The 25979-nt window shown below is 35.2% G+C and overlaps 2 protein-coding genes across 4 annotated transcripts in view; both read right to left on the bottom strand.

The window, feature by feature from the left end:
• Positions 1-7770: 7770 nt before the first annotated feature.
• Positions 7771-13104, bottom strand: VCPKMT (valosin containing protein lysine methyltransferase). Of its 2 annotated transcripts, XM_036917226.2 has the most exons (6): positions 12684-13096; positions 12476-12586; positions 12235-12307; positions 11274-11393; positions 10209-10313; positions 7772-8089 (listed from the first exon to the last, which is right to left on the bottom strand). In XM_036917226.2, exons 1-6 carry the CDS (start codon positions 12947-12949, stop codon positions 8075-8077), a joined length of 690 nt encoding a protein of 229 aa, XP_036773121.1. In that variant the 5' UTR covers positions 12950-13096; the 3' UTR covers positions 7772-8074. The 2 variants fall into 2 exon arrangements, with proteins under 2 accessions (XP_036773124.1, XP_036773121.1); XM_036917229.2 differs by lacking the exon at positions 12235-12307 and having other exon boundaries at positions 7771-8089; positions 12487-12586; positions 12684-13104.
• Positions 13105-14712: 1608 nt separating this feature from the next.
• Positions 14713-25979, bottom strand: part of SOS2 (SOS Ras/Rho guanine nucleotide exchange factor 2) — an 81520-nt gene continuing 70253 nt past the window's right edge. Inside the window, exons 17-23 of one of the 2 annotated variants that reach the window (XM_036917202.2) lie at positions 25413-25530; positions 24298-24470; positions 21515-21631; positions 19842-20103; positions 19278-19319; positions 16144-16253; positions 14713-15285 (exon numbers count right to left, since the gene is read on the bottom strand). In XM_036917202.2, the coding sequence (XP_036773097.2) occupies positions 14776-15285; positions 16144-16253; positions 19278-19319; positions 19842-20103; positions 21515-21631; positions 24298-24470; positions 25413-25530 (1332 nt within the window). In that variant the 3' untranslated portion in view covers positions 14713-14775. The remainder of the gene's footprint in view (positions 15286-16143; positions 16254-19277; positions 19320-19841; positions 20104-21514; positions 21632-24297; positions 24471-25412; positions 25531-25979) is intronic. The other variant, XM_036917210.2, reaches the window with a different exon arrangement.

Below are 25979 nucleotides of genomic sequence, written 5' to 3'. Positions count from 1 at the left end.
TTTAATATCCTCTCATTGCCTACAGAATCAACTTACACTCCTGAATATGGCACACTAGACTCTCCATGTCCTTCCCTCTGGCCAGCCAGCCATTTGCTACATACACCCTGTGTTCCAATAACACCAAAACCAGTGTCTGATGCAGCTGCAGGTGCTTGTCTAGAACCTAACAGATTATCCAATGGGCTCCAAATCATCCTTTAAAAATCAACTCAGTGGTTCCCTCATGAAATCTTCCCTATCAACCCAGGCAGAGTTAACCATAATCTCCTCTGTGCAATGCTGAGCTAATTTTTACCTTTATTATTGCACTTCTCCCAGAGTTGCAACTAATTTTGCACGTCTATCATATTATGAATGAGTAAGCAGCTTAAGAGTATGGATTGCATTTTATCAATTTATTTGCCCCTGGTACCTAACAGAGAACCAATGTGTTTTCAGGACACCTAGCATAGTACCTTTTTGTTGACAGAATTGGAAGAGTAAATAAATGTGTCTAATGTTTCAGAGAAATCATGGAGGGTATATTTGATAATGGGAGAATGGAAGAGAAATTTAAATGTATTGAGAATATTTTCTATCAGATGTTCTAGGCACTTTCTGTATGAGACCTTCACTTTTTAAGTGGAAAAACTTAAAACAGCGATAAGCCATATTTCATTTTCTGTCCCCTTTACAGTATTCTGAGGAGTCTCCAAGAACACCTCTGCTAAGTTCTGCTCTTGCCCTCTGAGGCCTCTGCTAGTCTGCTGTGTTGGGACCTTTGTGGTTTCAAAGGGGGGTATTTCTGTGTTTTTGTTTTGTTTTGCTTTGCTTTGGTATTACATCCTCTGGGGAAGTACCAAACCAGTAATGCCTTAGATCTTATTAATGTCTTACAGGATTTTTTTGGTAAGAGCAACCTCTTTCTTCTCCCCTGTGACTTCTTAGTGCCTTCCTGTGATGAAGGTGGAGTCTAAAGAGGAGGTGAAGAAGTCAGACTGTGACATAAAAGTGAATGATTGGCATACTCCCAGCCTCGGAATCCCTCCTTGTTGGCAATCGAGACTTTGCTTCTTTTCTCTGGACCACATTATATGCCTTATGCCTTCTTTTGCACCTCTGGTTTAGGAAAGCTTACCAGTCTGAATTCTCGGAGTGAGCAGTTGAGGCTTATCCTGAGAGATGCCTTTCTTCCTTACCCTTGTCCCTGTGTAATATCTAGTTTAACCATCACTACAGTGTTATCCAGTAAATAGCATTCATATTTTACAGAAAGGAACACTGACTTTCAGAGAGGTTAACTTGCCCAAGAACATACAGCTAGATTTGGTGGTAATTAAGTGAACAATTTTCTCCTGAAGTAAAAAACAATGTTCAAGGTGGATGCATAAAAGGAAGGTGACTGGATTTAGAACTCAACTGGGGCTGTCTTCCAGAGCTAGTTGGGAATTCTGTTGCTAGCAGCCATACTAAGCCTCTACTGTTCTCTCCTCTTGCTTGAAATCTCAGGTTAACAACCAGATACTTACTTCACACAGAGAGTAACAGACCATATATGAGTATCGGATATATGCTTCAGGGTGAAAAAAGAGTCTTGAACAAAATAATTTTTTAAAAACTACTTGTGACAGATTCAGAAAGAAGACAGCTATTTTAAAAGCACATTATTGTATCTACATTCATAAATGTCACTGAAATCTGAAGATATTCTCTAATTAAACATTTATTATTTGTGGGAGTATAAAACTTGTTTTTCCTGTTTTTAAGTTTCAAGAAACCAGGCCTATGTTCAATATAAATTGTACATCATGAGATTATTCTTTACACTCATGATGAATGTAAATGTAAAGCTTCTCATCTAAGTTTTGGATAAAATATGTTATTTATATTTGAAGAACCCCAATATGCAGCTATACTGTAACATGCCGTACAAGCAGGTTTCAGGACACATTCCTTAAAGAACAAGGTCAAATACTGAATGTAGATACATGGGATTGTTTGTATTGTATACAGAAAACTGCCAGTGATTTACCAAAGCAATGATGAGCCAATATGTGGACCTACAACTTAGACAGTTAATGACTGGATTTCAGTAGGTAAACAAATCAGAATAAAACTTTAAAAGAATTACCAAAGAGTACTGAAAAGCAGTGACCCATCAAGGACTTAACACACTGCAGTGATACTTCATCAGAACAACATGAAGGAAATCTGTTAACTATTCAAACTTTTAAGCCTACAAGAACTGTATCTTCAATAGCTTTAACTTTGTTTTGCAAGGAAGAAATATTGTGTTTAACCTTGCAAATATTAAGAAGCATGAACTTATTCTTCATCAAATTAAATGTAGTAAGCATTTCTAAAAATTAAAATCAGCTATTTAGTGTTATAATTTTTTCCATCAACTGAAAAAAAGGTCTTGAAAAGTTTAACATAATGCAACTAAGCACATGTGCCACATTACACTGGCTATGGAGCGGCAGATACAACCAAGGCTCTGACTCTCATTCCTGTCTACTGGTACAGAAATGGTCAGACAACCTGAGGGATTAGATAAACTAAGCTCCTGCCCATATAAATTATATGGTAAAAGATCATATGCCCAGGAGGCAACTATTGCAGAAGTATTTTAGAGTTAATACATCTAAACTCTGAAAATAGTTATGCAGATACATCAAGTCCCAGATTTCAGAAAAATGACAATGCTGCTGTGTTTTAATTACCTGCTACCTAACTGGTCTCAGTTTAACAGAGATAAGAACTGTAGAAGAATTATTTACTATGGGTCCAGGGCACTCGAAAATTAATCTTGGAGCTCCAGCAAGCAAGCCCAAGTTCCCCTATTTAGAAATGAGGATTTACTGTTTCTACTGGCCTTTCAATGCACTTGCTTTAGAATCATAAAAATGAAGAGCAAAGATTTGCTTATTTGCTCAAATAGCAATACTGTGGAACATTGCTCTCAATCTCCTCCCACCCCAGGTACCATTCCCATCATGAGGGAATGATGTTTACATGGGTCCGATGCTCTCAAAAAGCCCAGATTTCACACTGCAACAAGATAAAAATCAACTTGCATTATACACATTTTCTCAGTCCCCGTGTAAGTAATTCCATCCCTAGAATAATCACATTTACTGAACACTTACTAATGGCCAGGTACCTAAATGCATGGCATCTTTAAATTCATTTAATCCCCAAGGCATACTCTGAAGTAGATTAATTACTATGATCTTCACTTTACATATGATGAAACAGGCACACAAGGTTTAACTTCCTCAAGGTCACACAGTCAGTAAATGGCAGAACTGTGATTTGAATGTAGGTAATCTGGTCTCAGGGCCCTTAACATACTGTTTTCAGAATGCACAGGAGAAAACATTATGTTAAAAAATTCATTATGAAACATTATGAAAATATTGTAAAAAAATCATGGAGATAATTTGCTCTAACATATTAAGTCTATTATTTGAAAACAATCTTGTTATTGAAATGCATCTCACATTGATGGACTCACTAGATCTTCACAGAACTCCAGTAATACCTAAGAACCTAAGACAATGTCTTAAATGACCCCAATAACCAATTGGTGAAAATGGCTTGAAAACTTACTGTTTCCTATGCAAAATTATGTAAAGTAAAAACTTTGCTTTTCCATTAATTTTCAGTAAAATTTTATTGCCACAATTTTTTTCTGCATTACTAGCCTGAAGGTCTTTATGGTATGACAACTGATTATTGTACATTACAATGTTACCAACAAATCAAAAATTCAAATCCTGAAGTTCCTTGATGAAAAAGAAAAACTGAAAGTCAAACAGCTGGCCTAAGCTTACAGAACTGTGGTAAAGTCAGACATAGCTTCAGTTTTTGATGGAAAAGCTACTTATTACTCTAGTGAGTAAGGTACACTGGTTTGAAAAACTAATTAAAATTAATTAGAAGTTTCAAGTACCTCAGCTATAAAATCATTCATTATGTAAGAGGTACTTTCAAGGTGAATTAAATTTTTAGTACCTGAACTAATTTAGCCTTTTAAATGTCTGCCTTTTCTCACAGAATGTATCAACAGCAGAGAAATAGTTTATGAATTGCAATTTATATAGCTTTATGAGTGACATTAAAAAATTCTAAAAAGGCCATTTTCACCAATTGGGTATTTGGAGTCATTTAAGACATTGTTTTAGGTTCTTAGGTATTACTGGAGTTCTGTGAAAATGTAGTGAGTCCATCAATGTCCTATTAAAAGGTGTATCAGAATGCAATGGATAGAAAGATACATCAAATACAACTTTATAAAAAAATGGTCTGAGTGTTTGTGTCTCCCTGAAGTTCCTATGTTGAATCCTGCTACCCCAATGTGGTGGTGTTTGGAGGTGGAGCACTTGGGAGGTGAGTCAATCATGAGGACGAACCTATCATAAATGGGATTAGTACACTTATAAAAGAGACCTAAGGGAGATCCCTTGCTCCTTCTGCCATGTGAGGTTAGTGAGAAAACAGCTGACTTTGAAGAAGCAGGCGCCTTGATCTTGGACTTCCCAGCCTCCAGAATTATAATAGTCTGCTATTTATAAGCCACCCAGTCTATGGTATATTGTTACAGTAGCCCGAACAGACTAAACCAACTGTTATATTCTGAAAGCAACTATGACAGGCAGCTTTATTCTTCAAAATGTAATTCAGTTCACCTTTGAAATACACAAGTATGATTCCATTTCAAAATACCCTGTTTTAAAAACATCCTGTCTATAAATGGTTTAAAGTCAAGCAAGCAATGCCATCTGCAGGGAACCTTCAGAACAACAGTCATATGTCTATGACCCACTCTCTTCTTTAAATGAATACAGTATTGATATTCTGAGTTAATATCATTTGGCAGCATTTAACAAGGAAATTTTCAAGGAGAAGGGTTAAGAAAAATTTTAAATATATGCTGTGTAAAAAAATCCCACTAACAATCATTCTGGATTATTAATATTTCTTGACATAATTAAAAATAACCTAACTTCACTCCCAACTTCACCAAATATATGATCCATAGGTCCTTCATTATGAACTATATAGCAGGTTAAGCTTCAAAGCTATGCAACCTCAAAGACCTTTAAAGTTATAACTGATATACAAAGGAGTCTCACATCACTGGGGACTAATCTGTTAACAATTTTTCCAGCTGTTGAATTTGCCTTTCCTTTTGAGTAGCGTCACTTGTACCTTCTCAGCCCAATTCTCTAAAACAGTCAGTTTCTGTCCTGTTTATTTTGAAACCTCTTACATCATAGAAGATTCCACATTGGATTCACAGCTCTTTCCCTCCCTATGCAGTTACATCCATTCTAATCACAATTTGTTTTTATTTCTCCTCCCTTTGCTCTCTTCCCCTTGAAACATAGATGCTAGAAGTTTCCTTACTGCAATGGTACTCAATTTAGGTTAAACATTAAAACCTTGTGGAGCCCTTTAACAAAAACGCCAAGTTTCTGATTTAATTGGAACTGGGATAGGCTTGAACCTGAATATGGCTTTCATTTGTTTTTAATTTTCTAGGCACCCCTATGTGCAGCCTAGTTTGAGAAACACCACCTTACAGTGGGGACTGATTGGCTGTAACTGAATTTTTGTAAGTGGCCTATGGGTTTCATTGTGCAGAAGTAATGCCCCAACTTGCCTGGAAGACCAGAGGCTTGTTCTTGAGCATCCCCTGAAACTGGCAGTCTCTTAGGATTTGAGAATTGGCCATATTCTGGTTGGCCCTTAGCTTGTGGCGTCACACTTCACTCATCTTTTTGTTCCTGCCTTTTAACCTCCCCATGTTACTGCAGAAGTCCTCTAGCCCCCAACTCTTAGGCTGGCAGGATCCATCTTCCTTACCTGTCTGACACTCCACACCTCTCCAATTCCATTCCATGCTCTGGAATAAAACAACAGATGCACGTCTTTGCTGGGTAAATACAAATCCACCAAGGTGGAAAAAACGCTGGTCTTTCCTTCTTGGAATCATGGCCTCCCTACTGTGTTTTCTGAGTGCATATGCATCCTTTTCCCTCCCTCATGAGAGCCCAAAGAACTAAATTCCATTCCCCAACACTGCACTCCTCCAAATGGAAACCTCGCCCAGATTTCCCCGGCAGTCTGTGGAATGATGGTGACAGGACATGTAATATGAACTGCCATCCCTCAGTAAGCCCTGCAGTGCTCATCAGTCCTAACCACCTGTGGTTGTTTGATCTTAAAATGTGAGGGCCTTTGAACCTTCAGTTCGGCCTTATTCCAGAATAGGAAAAAAAAATCCCACTTGACTCTGTTACAAATATGTTAACTCTACAGTCACTTAGGTCAGTTCCCCAGAAAAAGATGATGAATGTATATACGTAACTTCTTCAAGCAAGTGTTAAGGAGTGGGCCTAGGACAGGGTAGGGGAGGAAGCACACACAAACAAGGGTATGATTTTGGTGAAGTTGCACAGCAGTAGACCTCAGCCTGACCCTCCAGGGATTTCTGGAGTATAAGATGCACCTACCTGTCCAAGGTAAAGGAGCTGGGCTTTCATACAGGAATGTCAAGGGGTACTTCAGGCCAAAGACCCACAGGTACTGTATATTAGAAATACAGTGAAAAGGGAAAGAGGGTGAAAAGGGATCTGAGGAATATGGGCGGTATTCTACCACAGCTGGTCAATGTCAAACTTTTTTTACAAGTTTCATTTTACAGAACATGCTAGAAATTGGTTGTTTGTCCTAAGACTTCACTAATAATAGTTGGTGCTACCTTAAACGAAGTATTATATATCTAGGTTACATTAACTGCTTAATGAAATGCTAAAGGCAGTGTGAACAAGTATTTTGAAAAAGAACAGCAAAACTAACTAAAGATCAAAGGAAGCCTGAAGGAAAGAATGGTTCTTTTGACTTTGATACTTGATTTCTCTATATAGGGCTGCTTTTGCTCTTTCTGGAAAGCAGTCACCTATATTATGTTCTCTCTCAAATATCTCTGAAAAAAGTCCTAATAAGATCTCAAAAACAATGTTTAACACATAAAATGTGCCACCTAGCACAATCCCTCTAAGTACCAGAATTCCATCCAGTTACTATTACTCTTTGGAACTGGTGTGACTACAGTCCTTGACAGATCACTCTGTGAGCATATGATTATCATAACATAAAACAGCAACAACACAGAATCAGAACCATTTGTTAAATGTATACAGAAACTACATTTGTAGTTACTTAATAATCTTTGTTTCATGTGAACAAGTTAATGCCAGTGATTTTAGAAACATCTTCCTCGAAGATATATATATGAGAAAAAGTACATGACCCTAAAACTGGGTTTTTTATTCTCCATCCTTAAGTGTTAAATTTTGTAAAGAGACTGTTCCCCCTCCCAGTCTCCTGACTTCTTACTTTCATTCCTACCAACTCACTACAGTGTAACTCACATAGCACTGCGTGCTAACTCACATAGACATGGTGAAGGAAAAGAATAATAGTTTGGCAGATGTGAGTATACAAAATAGTATTTTCTGTTTTTTTTTAAGTAAAAGAACATTTAAGTATGAAAGTTGTTTTAAAATTAATGAATTGGAGGATACGTATGATAAAAACCACTGCATAATTATGTTAAAATGAAAACCTTTTAAATTTCCCTATCTTGAAGACAAACTATAATTTACTGGTTTGATATTAAACATTATTATATAATACTAGATATCTCCCTCTAGAAATTAGAACAATTTATCTCTAGTTTCCAGAAAACACACCAAGTTAACCATGCTGCTTCACTGTTTTTATAGTGAATACCTGTTTTTATTGGAGAAGTGACTGATACACGTGTTTCTTTTAAGCAGAACTTGATCCGGACTTAAAATAAACTAAATTGGATTTCAGGCCCATTAGAAGGCAGGCAGGTAGTCAATCATTTTTCAAGTTGCAGGTGGCCGGCCCGTGGTAGTTGCCATTTGTATATCGGATCTCTAAGGACATGCTGGAAAATTTGTGAACACAATCTTCCCATGCTGTATTCACATGCTCCATTTACATCTTTGGCTTACCCACACTGTTAGAGGCTTGGGTAAGATGACTAAAGATTTCATGATGGAAATTTCTATAAGAAAAAAAATGGTAACTTTAAAGGTTGACTTTTTATCACAAATTAAATATTTACTGAGTACTTAATACTAGGTAATATGCCTAGTAATGGCTAAATGCCATTTAAATGAACAACCATGCATAACAGTTAGAGGTTGTTCTTTGCTGATACCTAAAGCACAAAGAAGATACACTGGACATCATAAAAATTAAAAACCGTTGTGATTCAAAGGACATACTACCAAAAAAAAAAAAAAAGACAATGCACAGAATGGGACCAAGTATTTGGAAGTCATATATCTGGTAAGGGCCTACTATCCAGAATATATTAAAAAAACTCTTACAAATCAACAGGAAAAAGACACAATTTAAAAACAGGCAAAGTATTTCTGTAAAGATATACAAATGGCCAATAAGTATATGAAAAGACATTCAACATCACTAGTCATTAGGGAAATGAAAATAAAAACCACAATGAAATACCACTTTGCACCTAAGGTAGCTATTATCAAAAAGATAGACAATGGCAAGTGTTGGTAAGGATATGGAGAAATTGAAACTCTTAGCCATAGCTGGCAGGAATGTAAAATGGTATAGTAGTTTTAGAATACAGTTTGGCAATTCCTCAAGAAGTTACACACAGAGTTCCCGTATGACCTAAACTCTACTCTTGGTAAATACCCAAGAGATTTGAAAACATATCACACAAAAATATTTACATAAATCTTCTTGGTAGCATTATTCATTCAGTAAAAAGTAAAAACAACTAAATACCCATCAAATGACTATTGGATGGACAAGGAGTATTATTCAAATACAGAAGGAATAAAGTGCTGATGCATGCTATGACATGAACCTTGAAAACACTGCTGAATGAAAGCCAGACACGGGAAACCACATAGTATGTAATTTCATTTATATGAAATATTCAGAATAGACAAATTCAGAGAGAACTAGATCGGTGGCAGCCAGGGGTTGCAGGAGGCAGCAACAGGAAGTGACTGCTAATGGGTATGGGATTTCTTTTTGGGGTGATGAAAATGTTTAAAAGCAGAGAGTGGTGATGGTTGTACAACTTGGTGAATATACTAAAAACCACGTAATTGTAAACTTTAAATAAGGGTGAATTTTATGGTATGTGAATATCAATTTAAAAAAAAGAAATGAATCTTACCAAAAAAAAGTCCTAATTGCTAGGAAACATAAAGTCTTTATATTTCAAAAAGAATTCTACTTTTAAAATTATATAACAGCTTCAGCTAATACTGGATCCCTTAAGGCATAAAACATTTTTTAATTTATCTTTGTGTCTCTGGCACCATACCACACAAAGTTTAGTTAATCTGAATTCGTAATCCCACCACTTATCTTTCCTTACAGTCCTAACACCTAGTCTGGTCCCAAATACACAAATTATTTGTTTTTGGCTAGAATTTACATAATCAGAGAACTTCATCATGAGCAATTTCAATCAAAGCAAAGAATATAGACACAAGTGGGGCTTGTTAAATTTAGCACCCTTAATTTCTAAAATTGAACATGTCCTTGCCTTATACCAGTCACACACACAAAAGGTACTGGGATACAAAAATGGATGAGATATAATTTTTTGCTCCTTACAGGCTCAAACTCTAGGCATCACAGAGGTAACTTGTGTAAAATTTAATTGTTACTAACAGGTAAAGGAAGCAATCAAAAGGGAATGTACATAAATTCTATTTAACTGAGTGCATTTTTCTTCACTGGCCAGATTTGCCTTGTTCTAGTTTACTTTGACTGTTAAAAAAAATCTGAATGGTTGTGGAATGTTCAGAAAGGCTGGAAAATGCATTTTAAAATCTGTAAGTGATAACAGAAACATAAATAGCTGAGTTACTTGTCTGAGGTAATGCCCAATTATAAAGCTATATAACTGACAACTGAAGAGGACATTTGTAAAAGAAGCCTGTTTTATTTCAGAGGAAGAACCCAAGACCAAATAGTTAAGAGATCTTAACACTGAGAGTTAGCGCCTGAGTCTAGTGAATCATCATACCTGTTTCTCCACAACAAAATCAACATCTACACCACACATTAGCTTAGAAACCATGCCTAGGTAATGAAATCTCAGGATGAAGATTTGGGTAGGTATTTACCGATTTTTTCTTTTTGATGTATAGAATATGAATATCTTCACTTCGATATTCTTCATCATGCTTTTCCAAAGGAATTTTTTCAAAGTCAAAGTCTAATTGAAGGAGCTATAAATTGAAAAGAGATACATCTTCAAATTCAATTAATATGAACTGTTTTATGGTGACAGAAGTCTGAATGATGGAGTAATACAGACTGGGAAGGGGCACAGGAGGCCTTCTGAGGTCCTAAAAATGTTCTTTATCTTTATGTTGGGTAGTGATTACTTGGGTGTCTACACATGAAAAACTGAGCTGAGCACTTGACATATGTGCATTTTACCTAAGTTGTAACTCAACTGACACTGTTTAACAATAAAAAAATTTCAATTATAGTTTCAAAAGTTCAGTAACATTCTTCATATTCAAGAAAAACATGTAAAAAAACATTTTAGTATATGTATGAGGCAGTGTCATATATTTGCTTTCTCATTTAATCAATGTCATTTTTGGTAGTTTTGTAGTTTTATCAGTGGATAAATTTCAGGGCTATATATATGTGAAGAGTCACTTGTAATTTTCATGGACTTAGGAACATAAAAATGGTTTGGTTGACCACTGGTGGCAGATGGGTGAAGGATACATTGGATACTATGTGCTACTTTTGAAACTCTGAGTTTTTATTTCAAAATAAAAGGTTAAAGAAAACCCTGAAAATAGTTATCTTGGTCTAACTTTCATAAAAATGTAGAGGAAAACACAGACTTAAAACCTATCACAAATCATGTTTGTATGATATATTCTCCAAGAGTAATATATACATCATTAATATAGTCCCCAAAGCTATCATGTTTAATGAAGAAATGTTCTCAGAAAAGACAAAGTTGTCACCATTAACTACTTTCTGTTTTTCTCTAGCTACTAAATCATATAAAAAGGAGGGGGGAGTTTAGTAGAAAGGTGGGCTATAAAGGATCCTATCCTGGGTTCACACAGGCAGAATGTTTTCCCCACTCAGTTACCATAATATACTTGAATACAGTCACACAGAGCCTCCCTGAAGGGTAATCACTACAGAAGAGTACTCACCTCAAAATATTTTTTCTCAATTTCTGGATTTTTTCCCATTGTTCGTTGTTCATAACAACATATAATACAAGTCTCAAATCCACTAAGATCTTTTAGGGTTTTCAATAATGGCTCCAAAGACTGTTCAAAAAGGAATACAATATTTATGACTTTTTAAATTTTTGTATTTTTACTGTAAAAGGGAGTAGGGGAAATGGGAAGGGGCAATTATTACTCCCCTCCAATTGATCCATCTTTGAATCAATCCAACAAAATACATGTAGTTACAGCTCATTAACTAATGACTGGCAAACTCCTCAACAAAACAGTTTTGACTTCAGTTTCCAGAGAAAGGATTCAAGTGACTGCATTTCAGATCCCCACAGGAAAACAAATGGAACTGACTTCACTCTTAAAAATTTTCTTTAATCTAATTTACTTGGGGTTTAAACAATTAGCAATTCACCTACAAAAGCAAGTCTGACCCTAACCTGAACATAAACTGGCTCAATGATCATTATTTAAAAAATGAATGATGCCCACAATGCTATCTATATAAACTCATATTTTAAAAAAATCATTCTGAGTCAATCCTTCCACAGAACAAAGAACTTTTTACAATGCAACTCAATTCTCAATGTCATCGTTAATATGTTCACTAGGAACATTTAAGTAAAAAAATGTAATTTTAGGTTTTCATAACAGATCCGAATGGCAAAATCCTTTAAAAATTTTACAGAAACCTCTAGTAAAATGCACATAACACTTTTCTCAACAGGCTTCACAGGCCTATATGTTAATCATGAGTGTATATGTATACAGGTAGTCCCCGGTGGCTTTTATTTTCTCTTCACTGTGTTATCAACTATAGGACAAATATCCTGTATTCAGAGATGTTAAAACGTAAAAAAACGTGTGCTTTGGAACCCACCAAATACAGTATATCTTCTAAAGAAAGAGACCTCACTCGCTTAATACTTACCTCTTCATAGTATATGCAGTCAGCCATCAGTATGTAGTCTGGCGGAGAAGTAAAGTCCTCTATTTCTTCCCCCCTTAAAAATGTCAATCAAATATTTTATCTGTTGCTTTAATGACTTAAAATATTTTTTTATCAACAAGACCCGTAAAGTCCCCTTCGTATTAAACATGCTTTCAGTGAAACGAAATTTAAAGCAAAATACAAATCATTATCTTAAAACAAGCTTAAAGGCCATACAAACCATTTCAGTACCTTGGCTTGAACAGAACCAGTGACAAGATGCTTGTTCATATTAATATTCATCTTCAGCAAGTCTTGTAATTCCTCAAGATCGGTGACTACAACATCTGCCCTATAAAATAACATCAACTGAAGTGTAGGCACACGGGTGGGAAGCCTGTGATCCAGGTTTCTCGAACAAAGCGGCGCCCCCTCCCGCCAGCTCTTACCCGAGGGTAGCAGCCATGAGTCCCACTGCCCCGGTACCGGAGCCCAGCTCCAGCACCGACCGCCGGCACAGAACGTGGGTCCCATCGCCGGAAAACCCGGCCGTTTCCAGGTATTTAGAAAGTACAATAGCAGCGTCCCAAACAACACAACCTACGCCTCCGGAGCCATACTGTTGCAGTCGTAATACTGTGCCATCTCGCTTCTCCAAAATTCGCACAAAGTTCTGCAGAGGGTCCTCCACGGAGGACTCCGGGGTTGTCGCCATCGCTGCCCGGCAACAGAATGCGGCGCACGCAATGACGTCACTACCAAGCGCACCGCCCTGCGGCCCCGCCTTGCGAGGGGCCCGGCACCTCCCGGGGGGCTGAGTTGACGCCACGGCGCGTGCGCGAAGGCACGAAGGCCGGAAGGCAGTGTTACCTGGGCGTAGCCAGTAGAGCCGCCGGCTTCCGCCAAACGGTGGATCTACACGCTCCTCTAAATTTAAAGTCTGGTTTAACGAACAGGCAGTTTTAAGTCACTCTTACACAGAGAACTAATATTATGATCTGTCCTTTAAAAATAAAGCCATCATCCTTACCTGGTTGTGGAGATCGCTTGTCACAGTAATTAGCCTTAAATCCAGGCAGCTTCCAAGGTCCTACCAAGGAAGGCTATAATCCTCCTTATCAAGTTTCCTGGCATGTTCCTAATTTTTCATCTGGATTTATAAAAGCAGTTGCTGGAAGCTTGATAACTGCGTTTAACTGAAGACAAAGTTGTCCCTCAAATTTACATTAAATTCTTTGGGATTGTGTAATTCGCACAAAATGCTGAAAATAATGTGTACGTATATATATTTCTACATAACAATCTCCCCCCTTGTTCTTTACAATGAACACACGTATTTTAAAAGTCTTTTAAAAATTAAGACTGGGGTGATTTATTAATCTTGTTAAGAACTCTGATACAAAGCACAGTAAAAGGCCACAGACCAGTAAATAGATAACGTGGCTTTTGGCTTCTTTACAATTGCTGCTACAGCACTATCAGCAAAACACTTTCCATCAATTTCAACGAATGAGTCCAAATGGCTAAAGTTTTACTTCTCTGATTAAAAAGTTTAATAAAGCTTTAAGTATTTTCTGGTTTAAATATTACCAATTTAAAAAAATATTTAAAAAAATTTTTAGTTAACATAAGATTTATAAAGTTACTAGGTTTTGAAGGCAAGGTAGTTGGTTCCTATGCCATAAGAAACTTTTCCTCTTAATTTTTTAATTAGTAAATAAAGTAGCAGATTGTATTATAGGCCTCAAGTCACTTAAATCTCTATAGGGTATTAGCAGTTATCTTTAAATATACAATATAAACAAAACTGTACATACATGGCATATTAACTTTTTTTTCCAAAATAATAGTCAACTCATTAGCTAAAGACACCTAGTCTGCAAAAAAAAAAAGGCACATCTGAATGAGATACATGCCCTTTTTCCCTCTTATGATTAGGTTAGGTAGTCTTTGTTTACATTTTGACAAACAGTGCATTCTATTATTTTCATTCTATTTTTCATTTTTGTCTTCAGCAGCAAATTCTGACATTTAAGACATGGCATTAAAGAGTTTAAGAACAATGGGTATTATTCATAATTTTAAATGTAAAAACTAGAAGTAAAAACTAGAAGATAGGTTTAAATAGGTTTAAAAATCCCTAACACCATACACCCCCTAATTGTGTAAATTCATTGCCTTAAAAAGGCATCTATTACTCAAATTTGAAAAATTCCACAATGCACTATCCCTTTTCAGTGCAATCAATGTCACTTTAAACCATTATTTTAGCAGATTCTACAGTGCAAATATAAATTCTTTATACTGGCCTTTTGGCAGCACTGAGGATCCAAGACAAAGCAATGCTACTGATCACCTGAGGAGAACAGTAAAAGACTTGCATTTTTATTTTCCAATTTTTAAAAGCTTATTTGATCAGTAGCATTTTTGTAAGAGCATTATTTGTAAAAAGTACTAAAATATTATGCCTTTTTTTGAATAAATTAAAAAAAAAACCTTTACAAATACCATTCCAGTGTCAATGACTACATATGGCTAAAGTCATTGAGGAGTTTCTGCATTTTCCAGCAAAGGCAGTCTATACGATGGGGGGTGCGAAAGCTCCCGTTTGTAAGTCTTTGGTGGCAGTTTTGGTAGGTGAGGGCTTGAATTCTGCCTTGGTGGAACAGGAGGAGCTTGAGGATGAGCAAGATTATTGTGACTAGAACTGAGCACATAGCATCGACGTGGTATCCTAGGAGAGGGTGTGCTAGGAGGAGTATTTGGCGAATTTGGACATGTACTGATGTCTCTGAACCAATCTGGATCTCTGTGAAGATGTCCCAGTGGAGGCAGCTGAAGATTAAATGGACAGTTTATAAAGTGTTCTGGAGGCCGAAGGGGAACTGGTGGAGGGGTATCCGGAAGAGGATCTCTCGGTGGTGGTGGAGGTGGACTGTGCAGAGATGCATCAAATGCACCAGTAGGAGCAGGAACTCTGGGTTTTACCTTTGGAGGGGGAGGTTGTCTTGGTGGAATAGCTGGGGGATCATCATCAGATTTCAGATTTCCCTCAAAAAAAAAACCCCACATAATTAAATTATACCTCTGTTCTCATGAAAGATCTGTAAGAAAAAGTTTTGAAAAAACTGAAAAATTCTTATATGTCAAGTTAAATCTAGAGACTCAATTGATTAAAATAGGTTAATTTGGTTTAATGATCAGGTTAATGAATAAATTGTTTCCAGTTTAATTCAAAGCCCAGTCATGATTTTTATATATGAGATGTTTTCATGGAAATCTTAGAACATAATGCCTCAGATTTCAAAATTTCCAAAATTTATGCATTTTAATCCTAATAGGCAAGTGAGTGAAAAGGATATATATATAGCTCTGTAGATACTAAAGGACATGATGTCAAGGGGACTTAATGCTTTCTGGTCTCTACTTCACTTTCTCCAGAGAGGCTTAGAATGGTGGTTCTCAAAGTGTGATCCAGGGACCAGTAGCATTGACACCAGTAGGGACCTTATCAGAAATGCAAATTCTTAGGCCCCACCCAGACCTACAGAATCAGAAACCCACAATCTGGTTTTAACAAGCCTTCTACAGGATTCTGATGCAGCCTAAAGCTTAAGAAGCACCAGCTGAAAGTCTGAAAAATGGTTTGAATACTAAAGTTCTTTCTACGTCTACCAGAAACAAAATGTACTTCTGAGTATCTGTGAATCTGACCAGTATGTTTTTTAGAAAAAGTGTTATGAGTATTAAACAGTTATTTAAAGTATTTTTCAAATAAAACAACACAAATGTTTAAAAACAATAAAGGGTAGCAAAAGTATAAATGACAGACTCTTTGTAAGAACAAGCATTATTTCAAAGATTCACAACTTTGAATAAGTTGAGGCAAACATAAGTCCTGTTGACTACCTTGGAATTTGAAGCATCATGATCAAACTTTTTTCGAGGTGGCAGTGGAGGAGGAATCAGTGGCTCTTCACTTAGTTTATGTAAACTACCACAGGAACTGAAGAAAGACTCTACGGGTAAGAAAGATCAAACACAATTCATGGTGTTATTGTAAGACAGAACTATGTTTCAATCTGTGATGACCTCTGCTAAAGCATCTGTCAGGTTGAACCGTAGCTCGGTACTAGTTTATCTATCCTCTCCACTAAATGTAAATTTCTACAGGGCAGTGTGTATTTATTTTTGTATCCCTGGCACCTGACACAGTGACAGTGCCTGGAATAGGGTACAAACTAGAGCTAAATGAGGACATACTATTTAATTAAGATTAAAATGAGATTTAGCTCCCTGAAAAAGCCTTTTTAAAATCTAAAACAGACAAAAACATATCTGTATAAACTGAAGTAACTTCCAGGGAAAGATCACCCATTTATCAGAGACCATGCATTTTTGAAGCAGCTAGTATCAGATACATTTCTACACATAAAACCTCCATATAAGAGGACTGTTAAGGTGGGGTTGTATCACATAACTCTTTCTCTTTGCAAGTCTCTCAGTGATAATGCACATGTTATATAACCACATTAAAGGAAATTTAAAAAATAATAAAGTACTAGGGGAGAAATTACCCCTAAATATGCCAACCAGACATAGAATAAGAACTACTTTCATTTCATTCATCTTCTTCATATGATTAAAAAAGACCTGTAATTACGGACCAACTCCCTATTTGATCTCTCTCTCCACACACTACCTTTATAAAGGTAGTGACCATGTCTTGTTCATCATTGTACTGAGATTGGGTTCACAAGAGCTAGCTGGGAAAGAAACTGATGAGTTTAATTCTAAACACACTGTGAACTATTTATGGGATTTCCAAGTAAAGATATCAAACTCATTACTCCATGTCAAAAATCGCTATCTTGAACCTGTCACTCTGCAGTCACCTCAAGGGGTGTTTGCCTCAGAGCACCAATAGTATAAACAAAAAGTATGTCTATGGGTGTTGGCAGATGGTATAGGAAGGTTAGGCACAGTACTATGTGCCGTGGATATGTTGCTTTTGCCTGCCTAAGCTTCTTTTGCCATGTCTTTGGGAGAACTCCTCTTGGTGATGATGAATCCATCCTATGTGGCTTAATCAGCCAATTCTGCCCAGTGCACCCCAATTCCAGTTAAGAAGTGGGCATGAAATGAGCACCTTCTCACCTTATTAACATGGCCAGATTTTTATCTACATCTCTTTCATGCATGCAGCCATGTGCTTCAGAGAAAGCTAACTTCACCCCTTATCTCCAGAGATGGGCCTGATCTGGTTAGACCAAGTTAACCAGAGTAATCCCATTCCTTCAGCCAGAGTGATCAGTTTAGCTGTAGGCATATGACCTAATTCACACAAGTGAAATCTGAAAGATTTGCAGAGGCTACTGAAAAGGAAGTTCCTTGTTCTCTTGGAAAAGCATTGGATCAATCTGTCTGTGTACCTCTCTCTTTCTTTCTTGCTTGACTGAACAAAAAAGCATATAACCTCTACTGTTTCTGCCACCATAATTATGACCTGGAGGGAAAACAGCCTTAGATAAACTTCTAAACAGCAAGTAGGAAAGCAAGATAAAATGGGACAATGCCTTCAATATTCCAAGTGAAAATTATTTAAAATTCTATATCCAGTCAAAATTTTAACAATAAAATGTATAAATATTACAGAAATGGAAGAACTTAAAAACTTTAATATCCTACATATCCTTTCTCAGGTAGCTACTAGAAGATGTGACCCTTCCAAAACAAGGAAGCATATCAAGAAAGAAGACAAGGAATCCAAAAAACAAGGATCCAGCACAGAAGAGAGGTGAAGGAATTTCTAGGATGACAACAAAAGAATGTTCTAGGATGGCAACCAGTCCAAACTGGAGGAGGACAAAAGGGCACAAGGAAGGAAGTTACCAAGTTAAAAAGCAAAAAATATCTCAATAGCTTCCATGAATGGTCTGACCTTATGGAAAACTGCTGTGAAAGGGCACAGGAAAACAAAAGACCTAAGCATTAATGAGATTATTATTAACTTCAGAGACTAGAGCTAGCTGTTCAAGAAAGGAAGCATAATCATAGTATACACTACCTGACTTAACAGTGAATAATATTCTCCCCAAATGTGGTAAGTATATTAGGCAGAGTAAAGGGTGAAAATCATTATTTACCATAATAGTAAATCACTAAACACTCTCTAAAATTAATTGTTCAAAAGAGAAAAATTAAAAAAACATCATTTAACAATGTGGAAGCGTCACTGGGGAAGAAAACAAGGGGTAGGGATACATGGAGTGAGGAACAGCTGCTTATTTCATTTTAAGTGTTTTAGCACTATTTGCCCTTTAGACTCTATGCATATGTCACTTTGATAAAAATTTTAAAATTAATATTAAATATAGAATTAAATATTTAAAAGACTAAAACTACTTTTCTCATAAGACAGGGACTCTCTTGCTACTATCTAAATAATATACATTTTACTATGATGGAAGCAGAAGTCCTCTAGTTGGGAGACTTATTCCCTAAACCACAGTGTTCTTTTTGGGTTATTTTGTTTTAAACAAAATGACCATAGAAAGAAAGGTGGCAGCATATATCACAAATTACGGAAATAATCAAGAATGGCAGAATAGGATGTTACTTAAAATACGGCTTTAATTAAATACGATCATGTGAAGAAATAAGTGATCAAGGGCTAGCCTGGGAGCCTGATTAACATTTAGTATATTATTCTTATGGGACAATGAACTGGAAGGGGTGGGGCAAAGAGGAAAGGCAACTGATATGAAATCACTGCTCATTTTGAGCCAAGCAATGTGCTAGGTGCTCCACATAGTTAACTCTCTCATTCGATCCTTAACAGTTTGGAGATAATAAGTAATTGGTTCAAGGTCACAAACTATACTAAAGTTGAAATAGTACCCAGTTGAAGCAAACAATTTATTCATACAAACTTGATTTACTTGTTTTTTAAAAAGTTGCTAAAACTCAAAATACTCATATAAAAATTTAATCAACTCAATTATTTTTACAGTCATGTCTTCAGAATTAATTCAAATACTTACTTGAATGTGGCAAGAGGACTGGAGCAAAGATGCTATTGCTGCCTATTGGAATGAGAAAAATTAATTTGAAAAGGAAGGTGGTATGTATGGTTTTATTTCTAAAGTATGTTTGCATAAAGTAACATATGTAATAATACATAGAGCACAGATTTTCTCATTGTTTGCCATGTTAGTTTTAAAATAAATGAACCCAGTACTCTTTGTACCTGGAATGTTTTTCCTTTCTTAATATAAGTTAGTTTCCTCTCTATCACATTTTCTTTTTAAAGTTCCTTCATAGAACTCATCTGCTTGTTTTCTTATTCATTGTCTATTGCTCTCTTTAGAGTAGACGTGGGGCCCAAAAGGTAGTAAATAAACCTTTGTTGAATGAATAAATTAGAAAATGATATGTATAAACCACAAATGATGCTTTACTCCCCTGTGTTAAACATTATTTTCACATTTAAATGCCACTTTCCATAGTAACATAGTTTGCATAGTTTGCACATGATTCTGCAGCCCCCTAATTAAAATAATGAGAATCATCTGAAACACAAAATATCTTTTTTATCAAATACATACCACAGGAACTGTTGAGATCCACATCTAAAAACACACTAAGGTCTGAAGAAGCAGATACAGGTGGAGTAGACGGTGTATTTGGAGAGGTTGGGGCTGACACTGTTGATTCAACCTCAGTTTCAGCAATCCTGCTAAAGCTTATTTTACATGGTTCTCTTTCTAATGGTGTTGGATGACCTCGCAAAGTGCCTGACGTAGAGCCATGTCGGCCTGTATTAGGCCTTATTCCAGGAGATTTTAAAGAAAAAGTTGATTTTCTAGGCTAGGAAAAGCAAACATAATTATCATTACTAACTTGTATACACTTTATTTTTATGACTTACCCTTATTAATTTACTTCTTAGCATATAATTAAGAGAGTACAACAAAATCCCATTGTGCAAGGACAGCTGTACAGTCTGGTAGAATGCTTTGGGATTTGATTGCCTTAATTTTAATATGTACTTGAATATAAGTAAACCTCTTTTCATACTGCAGAAATAAAATTGTTAAAAATCTGTGTGAGAAAAACATTTTGCCCCCAAAACACTTGAACCTAAACTGCTCCTTCAAATCATCAATATCAATTTCACAAATATTTACTGTGCACATAGGGGAATGTATACAACATATTATGCTAGGTGCTTCAGACATTTTTTTTTCCTTCCTGATAGTAAATGACCAACCTCTACAATGGCCTTTAAAGTCTTGGGAGAAAATTGTTATCAGTGTCCTCCATCCTCAACCTCCAGCCCCTTTTTTAAACTCTCACAGTGGTCACCTAATGAAAAATCACAGAACCTACTCAGATAACCTGAATTACAATCTCAACTTTACCAATATGTAGCTATGCAGCCTTAAAAAAGTTGTTATCTCTTTTGAGCCTCAGTTTTTATGTCTGAAAAATGAGACTAAGACCCATATCATACAAATGTTGAAATGTCATAAAACTACCTAGCTTACTGCTTGGCCCAAAGTTGTACTATAAACATTTTTACTTTCTTCCACATCTTGCTTCCCTTTCAGGTAGAATTGGTGTCCTACTTAGTTAGAACTGGTCTTGCATTGCTTCTGTTATCACCGCAAAGAGGACAACTAGGAATTGTAGCAGCAAATTCTAGCAAGAGAGGTGGGTTCCAGTGGCAACCATGGACCATGGTGCTCTAATGACAGGAGTTACGGTCAAGCCAGAAGAACCATGGTACTTTTTACAGGTCTTTTCATTTCCTGCCATTTCTGCATCTTTTCATTTCCTGTTTCATGCAGCTACCTGTCATTTTAGGTTCTCGCTTTCTCACAGCTTTTTCCCTTATACTAGGAAGGATTAAAAGTGGAAAGATAAGTACTAAAATAAAGGATAAGCCAGATTTTTAGCAAAAGGCTGAGAATTCCCTTCATAGTATAAGTAATTTTAGAAATAGTTCAGTACTACAAAACACTTAAAAACAGCTATTTAAGTATATTACAATTTTAATGAAAAAGGATGTTAAACACTGAAGATAATATTGTCTTAAAAAAGAGGTTTTCCGACTGCAATGGGTATGGGTGAGGACTTGATAATATGGGTGAATGTAGTAACCACATTGTTTTTCATGTGAAACATTCATAAGAGTGTATATCAATAGTACGTTAATAATAAATAAATAAATAAATAAATAAATAAAAAGAGGTTTTCAAAACTGTAATGAACTTACAAATCGAGGTGGCTGTTTGCAGTTTCGGGGTTCAATTTCTAGTGACTTGTTGAACAAATAATCTGTAAATTCCTTTTCAGAAGCACTTCCCATGGGGTTAAGGTTTTCAAAGAATCTCTAAAGTTAAATTTCCGTAAGTACATGTTTTATTTTAATACATCTTATTATAACATTCATTTCATCAGTTTAATACAAAAAATTATCAACAAAGTAATAGATCATAATGTCTGAAAGTCCACAAGAATTGCTGATTCCAATCTCTCTACTCAAATAAAACTACAGTTTCTGTGGAAATCGTATATTCTAGTTTTAAATTTCTATTAAGGTGAACAGATTTTCATTTATTACGATCTTTATGGTTTGGTATCTCTCAGTGACATTATTCCTACTCACTATACCACTAAAATGAGCATTATCAGTAAGCTATCAAAAGTATTTAGAACATAACTATAGTTATAATCCAAAATGAAACTATAATCAGAAAAAGATAAACTGGATTAAGGTCTATTCAAAAGTAATTCAATGACAGTTATAAATTTAATCTTAACTGTGCTCACGTTTTTGTCTTTATCAAAAATATATTTCCTAAGCTTAAATTTAAATTTTTAGGTAGAAAATTCAGATGATTTAGCAAAGTGAAAAAAGGGAAATAAACAGAAATCTCACTAATCAGAGAGCATTAACATTTTATTATTAGAATATCTTTGTTAACATTTAATTATTAGAATATCCTTCCAATGGTTTTATTGTATATGAATATATGCATGTATATATACTGTTTAGTCTTACTTTTTCCCCCACAAAATTAGGATCATACCATAGTTATTTCAAACTTATTAAAGTTGATATTCAGTTAATTTTTTCCCATGTGGCTTACTTACTTTATAAAATACAAATTTTAAACTCTATAGTATCTCATCAGATGGATATTCCAGAATTTATTTCACCAATCTCTACATAGGTAGTTATCCATATAGGTGCTTTCTAATTATTTACTATCATAATAATAATTATTATTAACTCTGTGCATAAATAGTTCTGTACATTTCTGATGATTTCCTTAGAAAAGTTTCTTGAAGCAAATTATTGGATACAGCTTTACTTAACTACAAAGTGGTTTAGAAGCATATGTAAAAATAAATTCAGCAGTAAGCGAAATGAGCTTTAGAATTTCAAGAACATCCTACTATTCCTTTAAAAATACTGAAACTATTTTGTACTTATATTCAGATTAGCTAAATGAAATTATATGAACCATCAATAATTTAAAGACTTTTATAAAGTTATAATAATGGTATTTTTGATTTTCTGATCCTTTGTTCCATTTTAAATACTATTTAGCTTGGTTAATTATGGTTTGAAAAGTGAATAGCTATTTTGTCTACATCTGAAATTTGTTTTCAATCAACTGTAAAGAAAGCATTCTCCATTCCTCTCCCTGGCTCCCAAAAGAATGCTTTAAATGATGTTAGGAAGTATAGACCAGATCACAAAAACTTAGTAGGAATTACTGAGATATAAATGTTAAAAGTACTGTTTAAAGTAAAGTACGATTAGCACACATACGTAGGGGGGAGCACGGGGAAGGCAGTATAGCACAGAGAACACAAGTAGTGACTCTATAGCATCTTACTACACTGATGGACAGTGACTATAATGGGGTAGGCGATGGGAACTTGATTAATGGGGGGAATCTAGTAATCACAATGTTGCTCATGTGATTATATATTAATGATACCAAAATAACAAATAAAAAAATAAAGTATTATAAAGTATATACAACATAGTATTATTTTTGTGGGAAAATATACTGTGAACTCTAATCTGGGCTTCAAAATATATTTCTTTAGCCCTATGAAGCTCCACATCAGAGAGGTTTGGCCCAACAGTGAGAGAATAGAATGAAATAGGTAGTTTATCACCACTTTCTTTAGAGCAGGTATCTGTCTATATTTTCATAATGATGTACTTTAGGTCATTCTTTCTCAGCCTCAGGGTATTTTATTTTGAACTAAGAACAAAGAATAGTTACCACCTTACAACATAGGAGAGTGGGAGGGACTGTGGCCAATTTCACTCAATATGCCCAACCTGCATACCACATCTGAAAGTTTAGCATGATTTTTAATATGACAGATTAACTTACTCTGATCCACAGTTATTATATGTTCTGAATTTCAAATAAGTATAATACAATAAAATTAATTTAACATAAACATATCATAATTCACTCTAATTTAGAAGCATCCACATCTTTTGTACATTATCAATATTATGAACTATTGCTCAAAATAGAACATCAATGACAGACTGTTAAAAAAAATTAATTTTTGCTACACATCTACCTATCTATCTATATCTACCTCTACCAACCCTTTTCCCTATGTAGACCCAGTGCTCTTCTGAAGAGATTACTTACTGCTATCTTGGCACATGTAAACATCTAAGACATCCACCAATCAGTGATAGTGCTAGTAGAGGAGTGTCTTTTTACTGCATGGCCATGAGAAAGCTGCTTTCATTCCATTTTGTCATTCATTTTTTAAAAATAGTACTTGAATCAGTTGTACAAAGAAGCAATACTTTTGAGAGAAAGTATCTAACAATATTAATAACTGCAGTTTGTTAGTGCATAATACCTAATATTTACCACTTCTATCTGTTCATTAATAATTAACTTATTATGTTATTTTCACAGCAATAGAAGTAGCATAATTTGTGGTTATGATATCTGTTAGAGTTTAACATGTTCTCTTTTAAAGATAAGGAAAGAAAATATTTACCCTCATTTCTGGTTCTATCCGTAAACAGTAAGGTTGATTCTGATACTGTTGAATTTCTCCAGTAATTTCAGCTACTTTCCTCCTCTTACTGAAATTGATTAAATCTTTCCCTTTCTTTTTTAAAAAATCATTATTCCCCTCTTCAGTCTTCAGAATATTTGTTAAGTATATTCCTAGTAAAAAAAGTATTTGAAGAAAAGATAAAATTGCTGACTTAACCACCCATTTGGGAAAACAAGTGATCTAGTAAAGTTGATAGACATCTATAATATAGCAATTCTACTCCTAAAATGTTGTCTCTGATAGACTTAATAATTAATTCTATATTGATACTTTTTTTGAAATAGGCAGAATTTAAAAAGAAAATTAAGGTTTAGGAAAGCTTAATCTGTCATTTTTTAGCCTAAAATAAAAGGGAACATTCATTCACAAAGTCTAAACTGCAAATATTAAATCTATTCTAGCCATTTTGATATTTGATTATAAATATTTAATGCCAGTGATCTCAAGCCAATTCTGGTTAGTAAAGACTACAGATTTAGAAACGAACTTTGTTTTCTCAAAGCCTGTAATTCAGGTAGAAAAATAATTATTCCTCACTCTTGGACTGAAAGTTTTTAGTTCCTTATCACACATAGTTACTGATTTGTTTAAATTAGTGGTTCTCAACTGGGGGAATTTTGTGCCTCAGAGGTATTTGAGAATGTCTGGAGACATTTTTTGCTAGCACGACCAGGTGTGTGTGCATTATGCATACATGCACATGTGTGGTATCTATGGTTTGAATGCTCAAAATTCATATGTCGAAATCCTAATGCCCAATGTGATGGTATTTTAAGGTGGAACCTTTGGGAGGTGCTTCAGAAGGATGGAGACCTCATGAATGGGATTAGTGCTTTTAGAAGAGACCCCATGGAGCTCCTTATAACAACTCTATAATTGTCATAACTTTTTTAGATAAGCAAATAGTGAGTTTAAGTTTCATTTATCAATATAGACAGCTAATAAAAGTTGTTGCACTCAGATATAATTCGGACAAGCTGCCTCTAAAGGCTGATCTGTTTTGGCTACAACACACTCTCCCTCAAAATATGAATCCACATTCAGTAACTTACCAAAAAAAGGCACACAAGGTGGATTGATTGACTTAAGTTTTACTAAGTATTTTTTAAAGTGATCTTGACTTAATTCCACAGCTTCATCCAAAATTCTCCTTTTTCTTTCCTGCAATGCCTTTAAAATATATAAATTGAGTATAATTTTTTACAATTTAGTATTTTATGGATGCAGAGATTTCAGTTTTATAACATTTTTCAAATATTTGAAAAAGGAATTTTTAAATCAAGAGATGAATAGTATTCCTTTCTGCACTTGCCTGAAATTTCTCCTCTCTATAAATATGAAACTTAAAAACTTATTTCTTCTAATATAAATTAGAGCATTAAGTGATAAAAAATTCTCTCTTAGGATCTCATTAATTATAATTCTATTCAGTCAGAGTTCCAAGTTACAGCTATAGGAGAGAAATATGATCCCTCAGTATTCAAATATTTTTCCATCAAAAGGCCTTTTGGGGCTTAAGAGTAAGGTTTTGGTAGGGAGGAGAAAGCTGTGGGAGGGAGAGAAGAATTGAACAAAAATTTAGTAAACCAAGTAAGCAGAGTTACTTCTATTGCATCATT

The sequence above is a fragment of the Manis pentadactyla genome, chromosome 11, assembly GCF_030020395.1.
Source record: "Manis pentadactyla isolate mManPen7 chromosome 11, mManPen7.hap1, whole genome shotgun sequence".
Lineage (NCBI taxonomy): Eukaryota > Metazoa > Chordata > Mammalia > Pholidota > Manidae > Manis > Manis pentadactyla.
This window is presented reverse-complemented; position numbering and strand designations above follow the sequence as displayed.

What these genes read in the sequence shown, in the direction of transcription:
- VCPKMT (XM_036917226.2), bottom strand. Translation starts at nt 12,949, where the DNA reads ATGGCGACAACCCCGGAGTCCTCCGTGGAGGACCCTCTGCAGAACTTT. An exon ending in CAAGCCAAGGTACTGAAATG is followed by an intron (nt 12,308 to 12,475) that starts GTTTGTATGGCC and finishes GACATTTTTAAG; the next exon opens with GGGGGAAGAAATAGAGGACT. An exon ending in ACTGCATATACTATGAAGAG is followed by an intron (nt 11,394 to 12,234) that starts GTAAGTATTAAG and finishes CTTTTTGAACAG; the next exon opens with TCTTTGGAGCCATTATTGAA.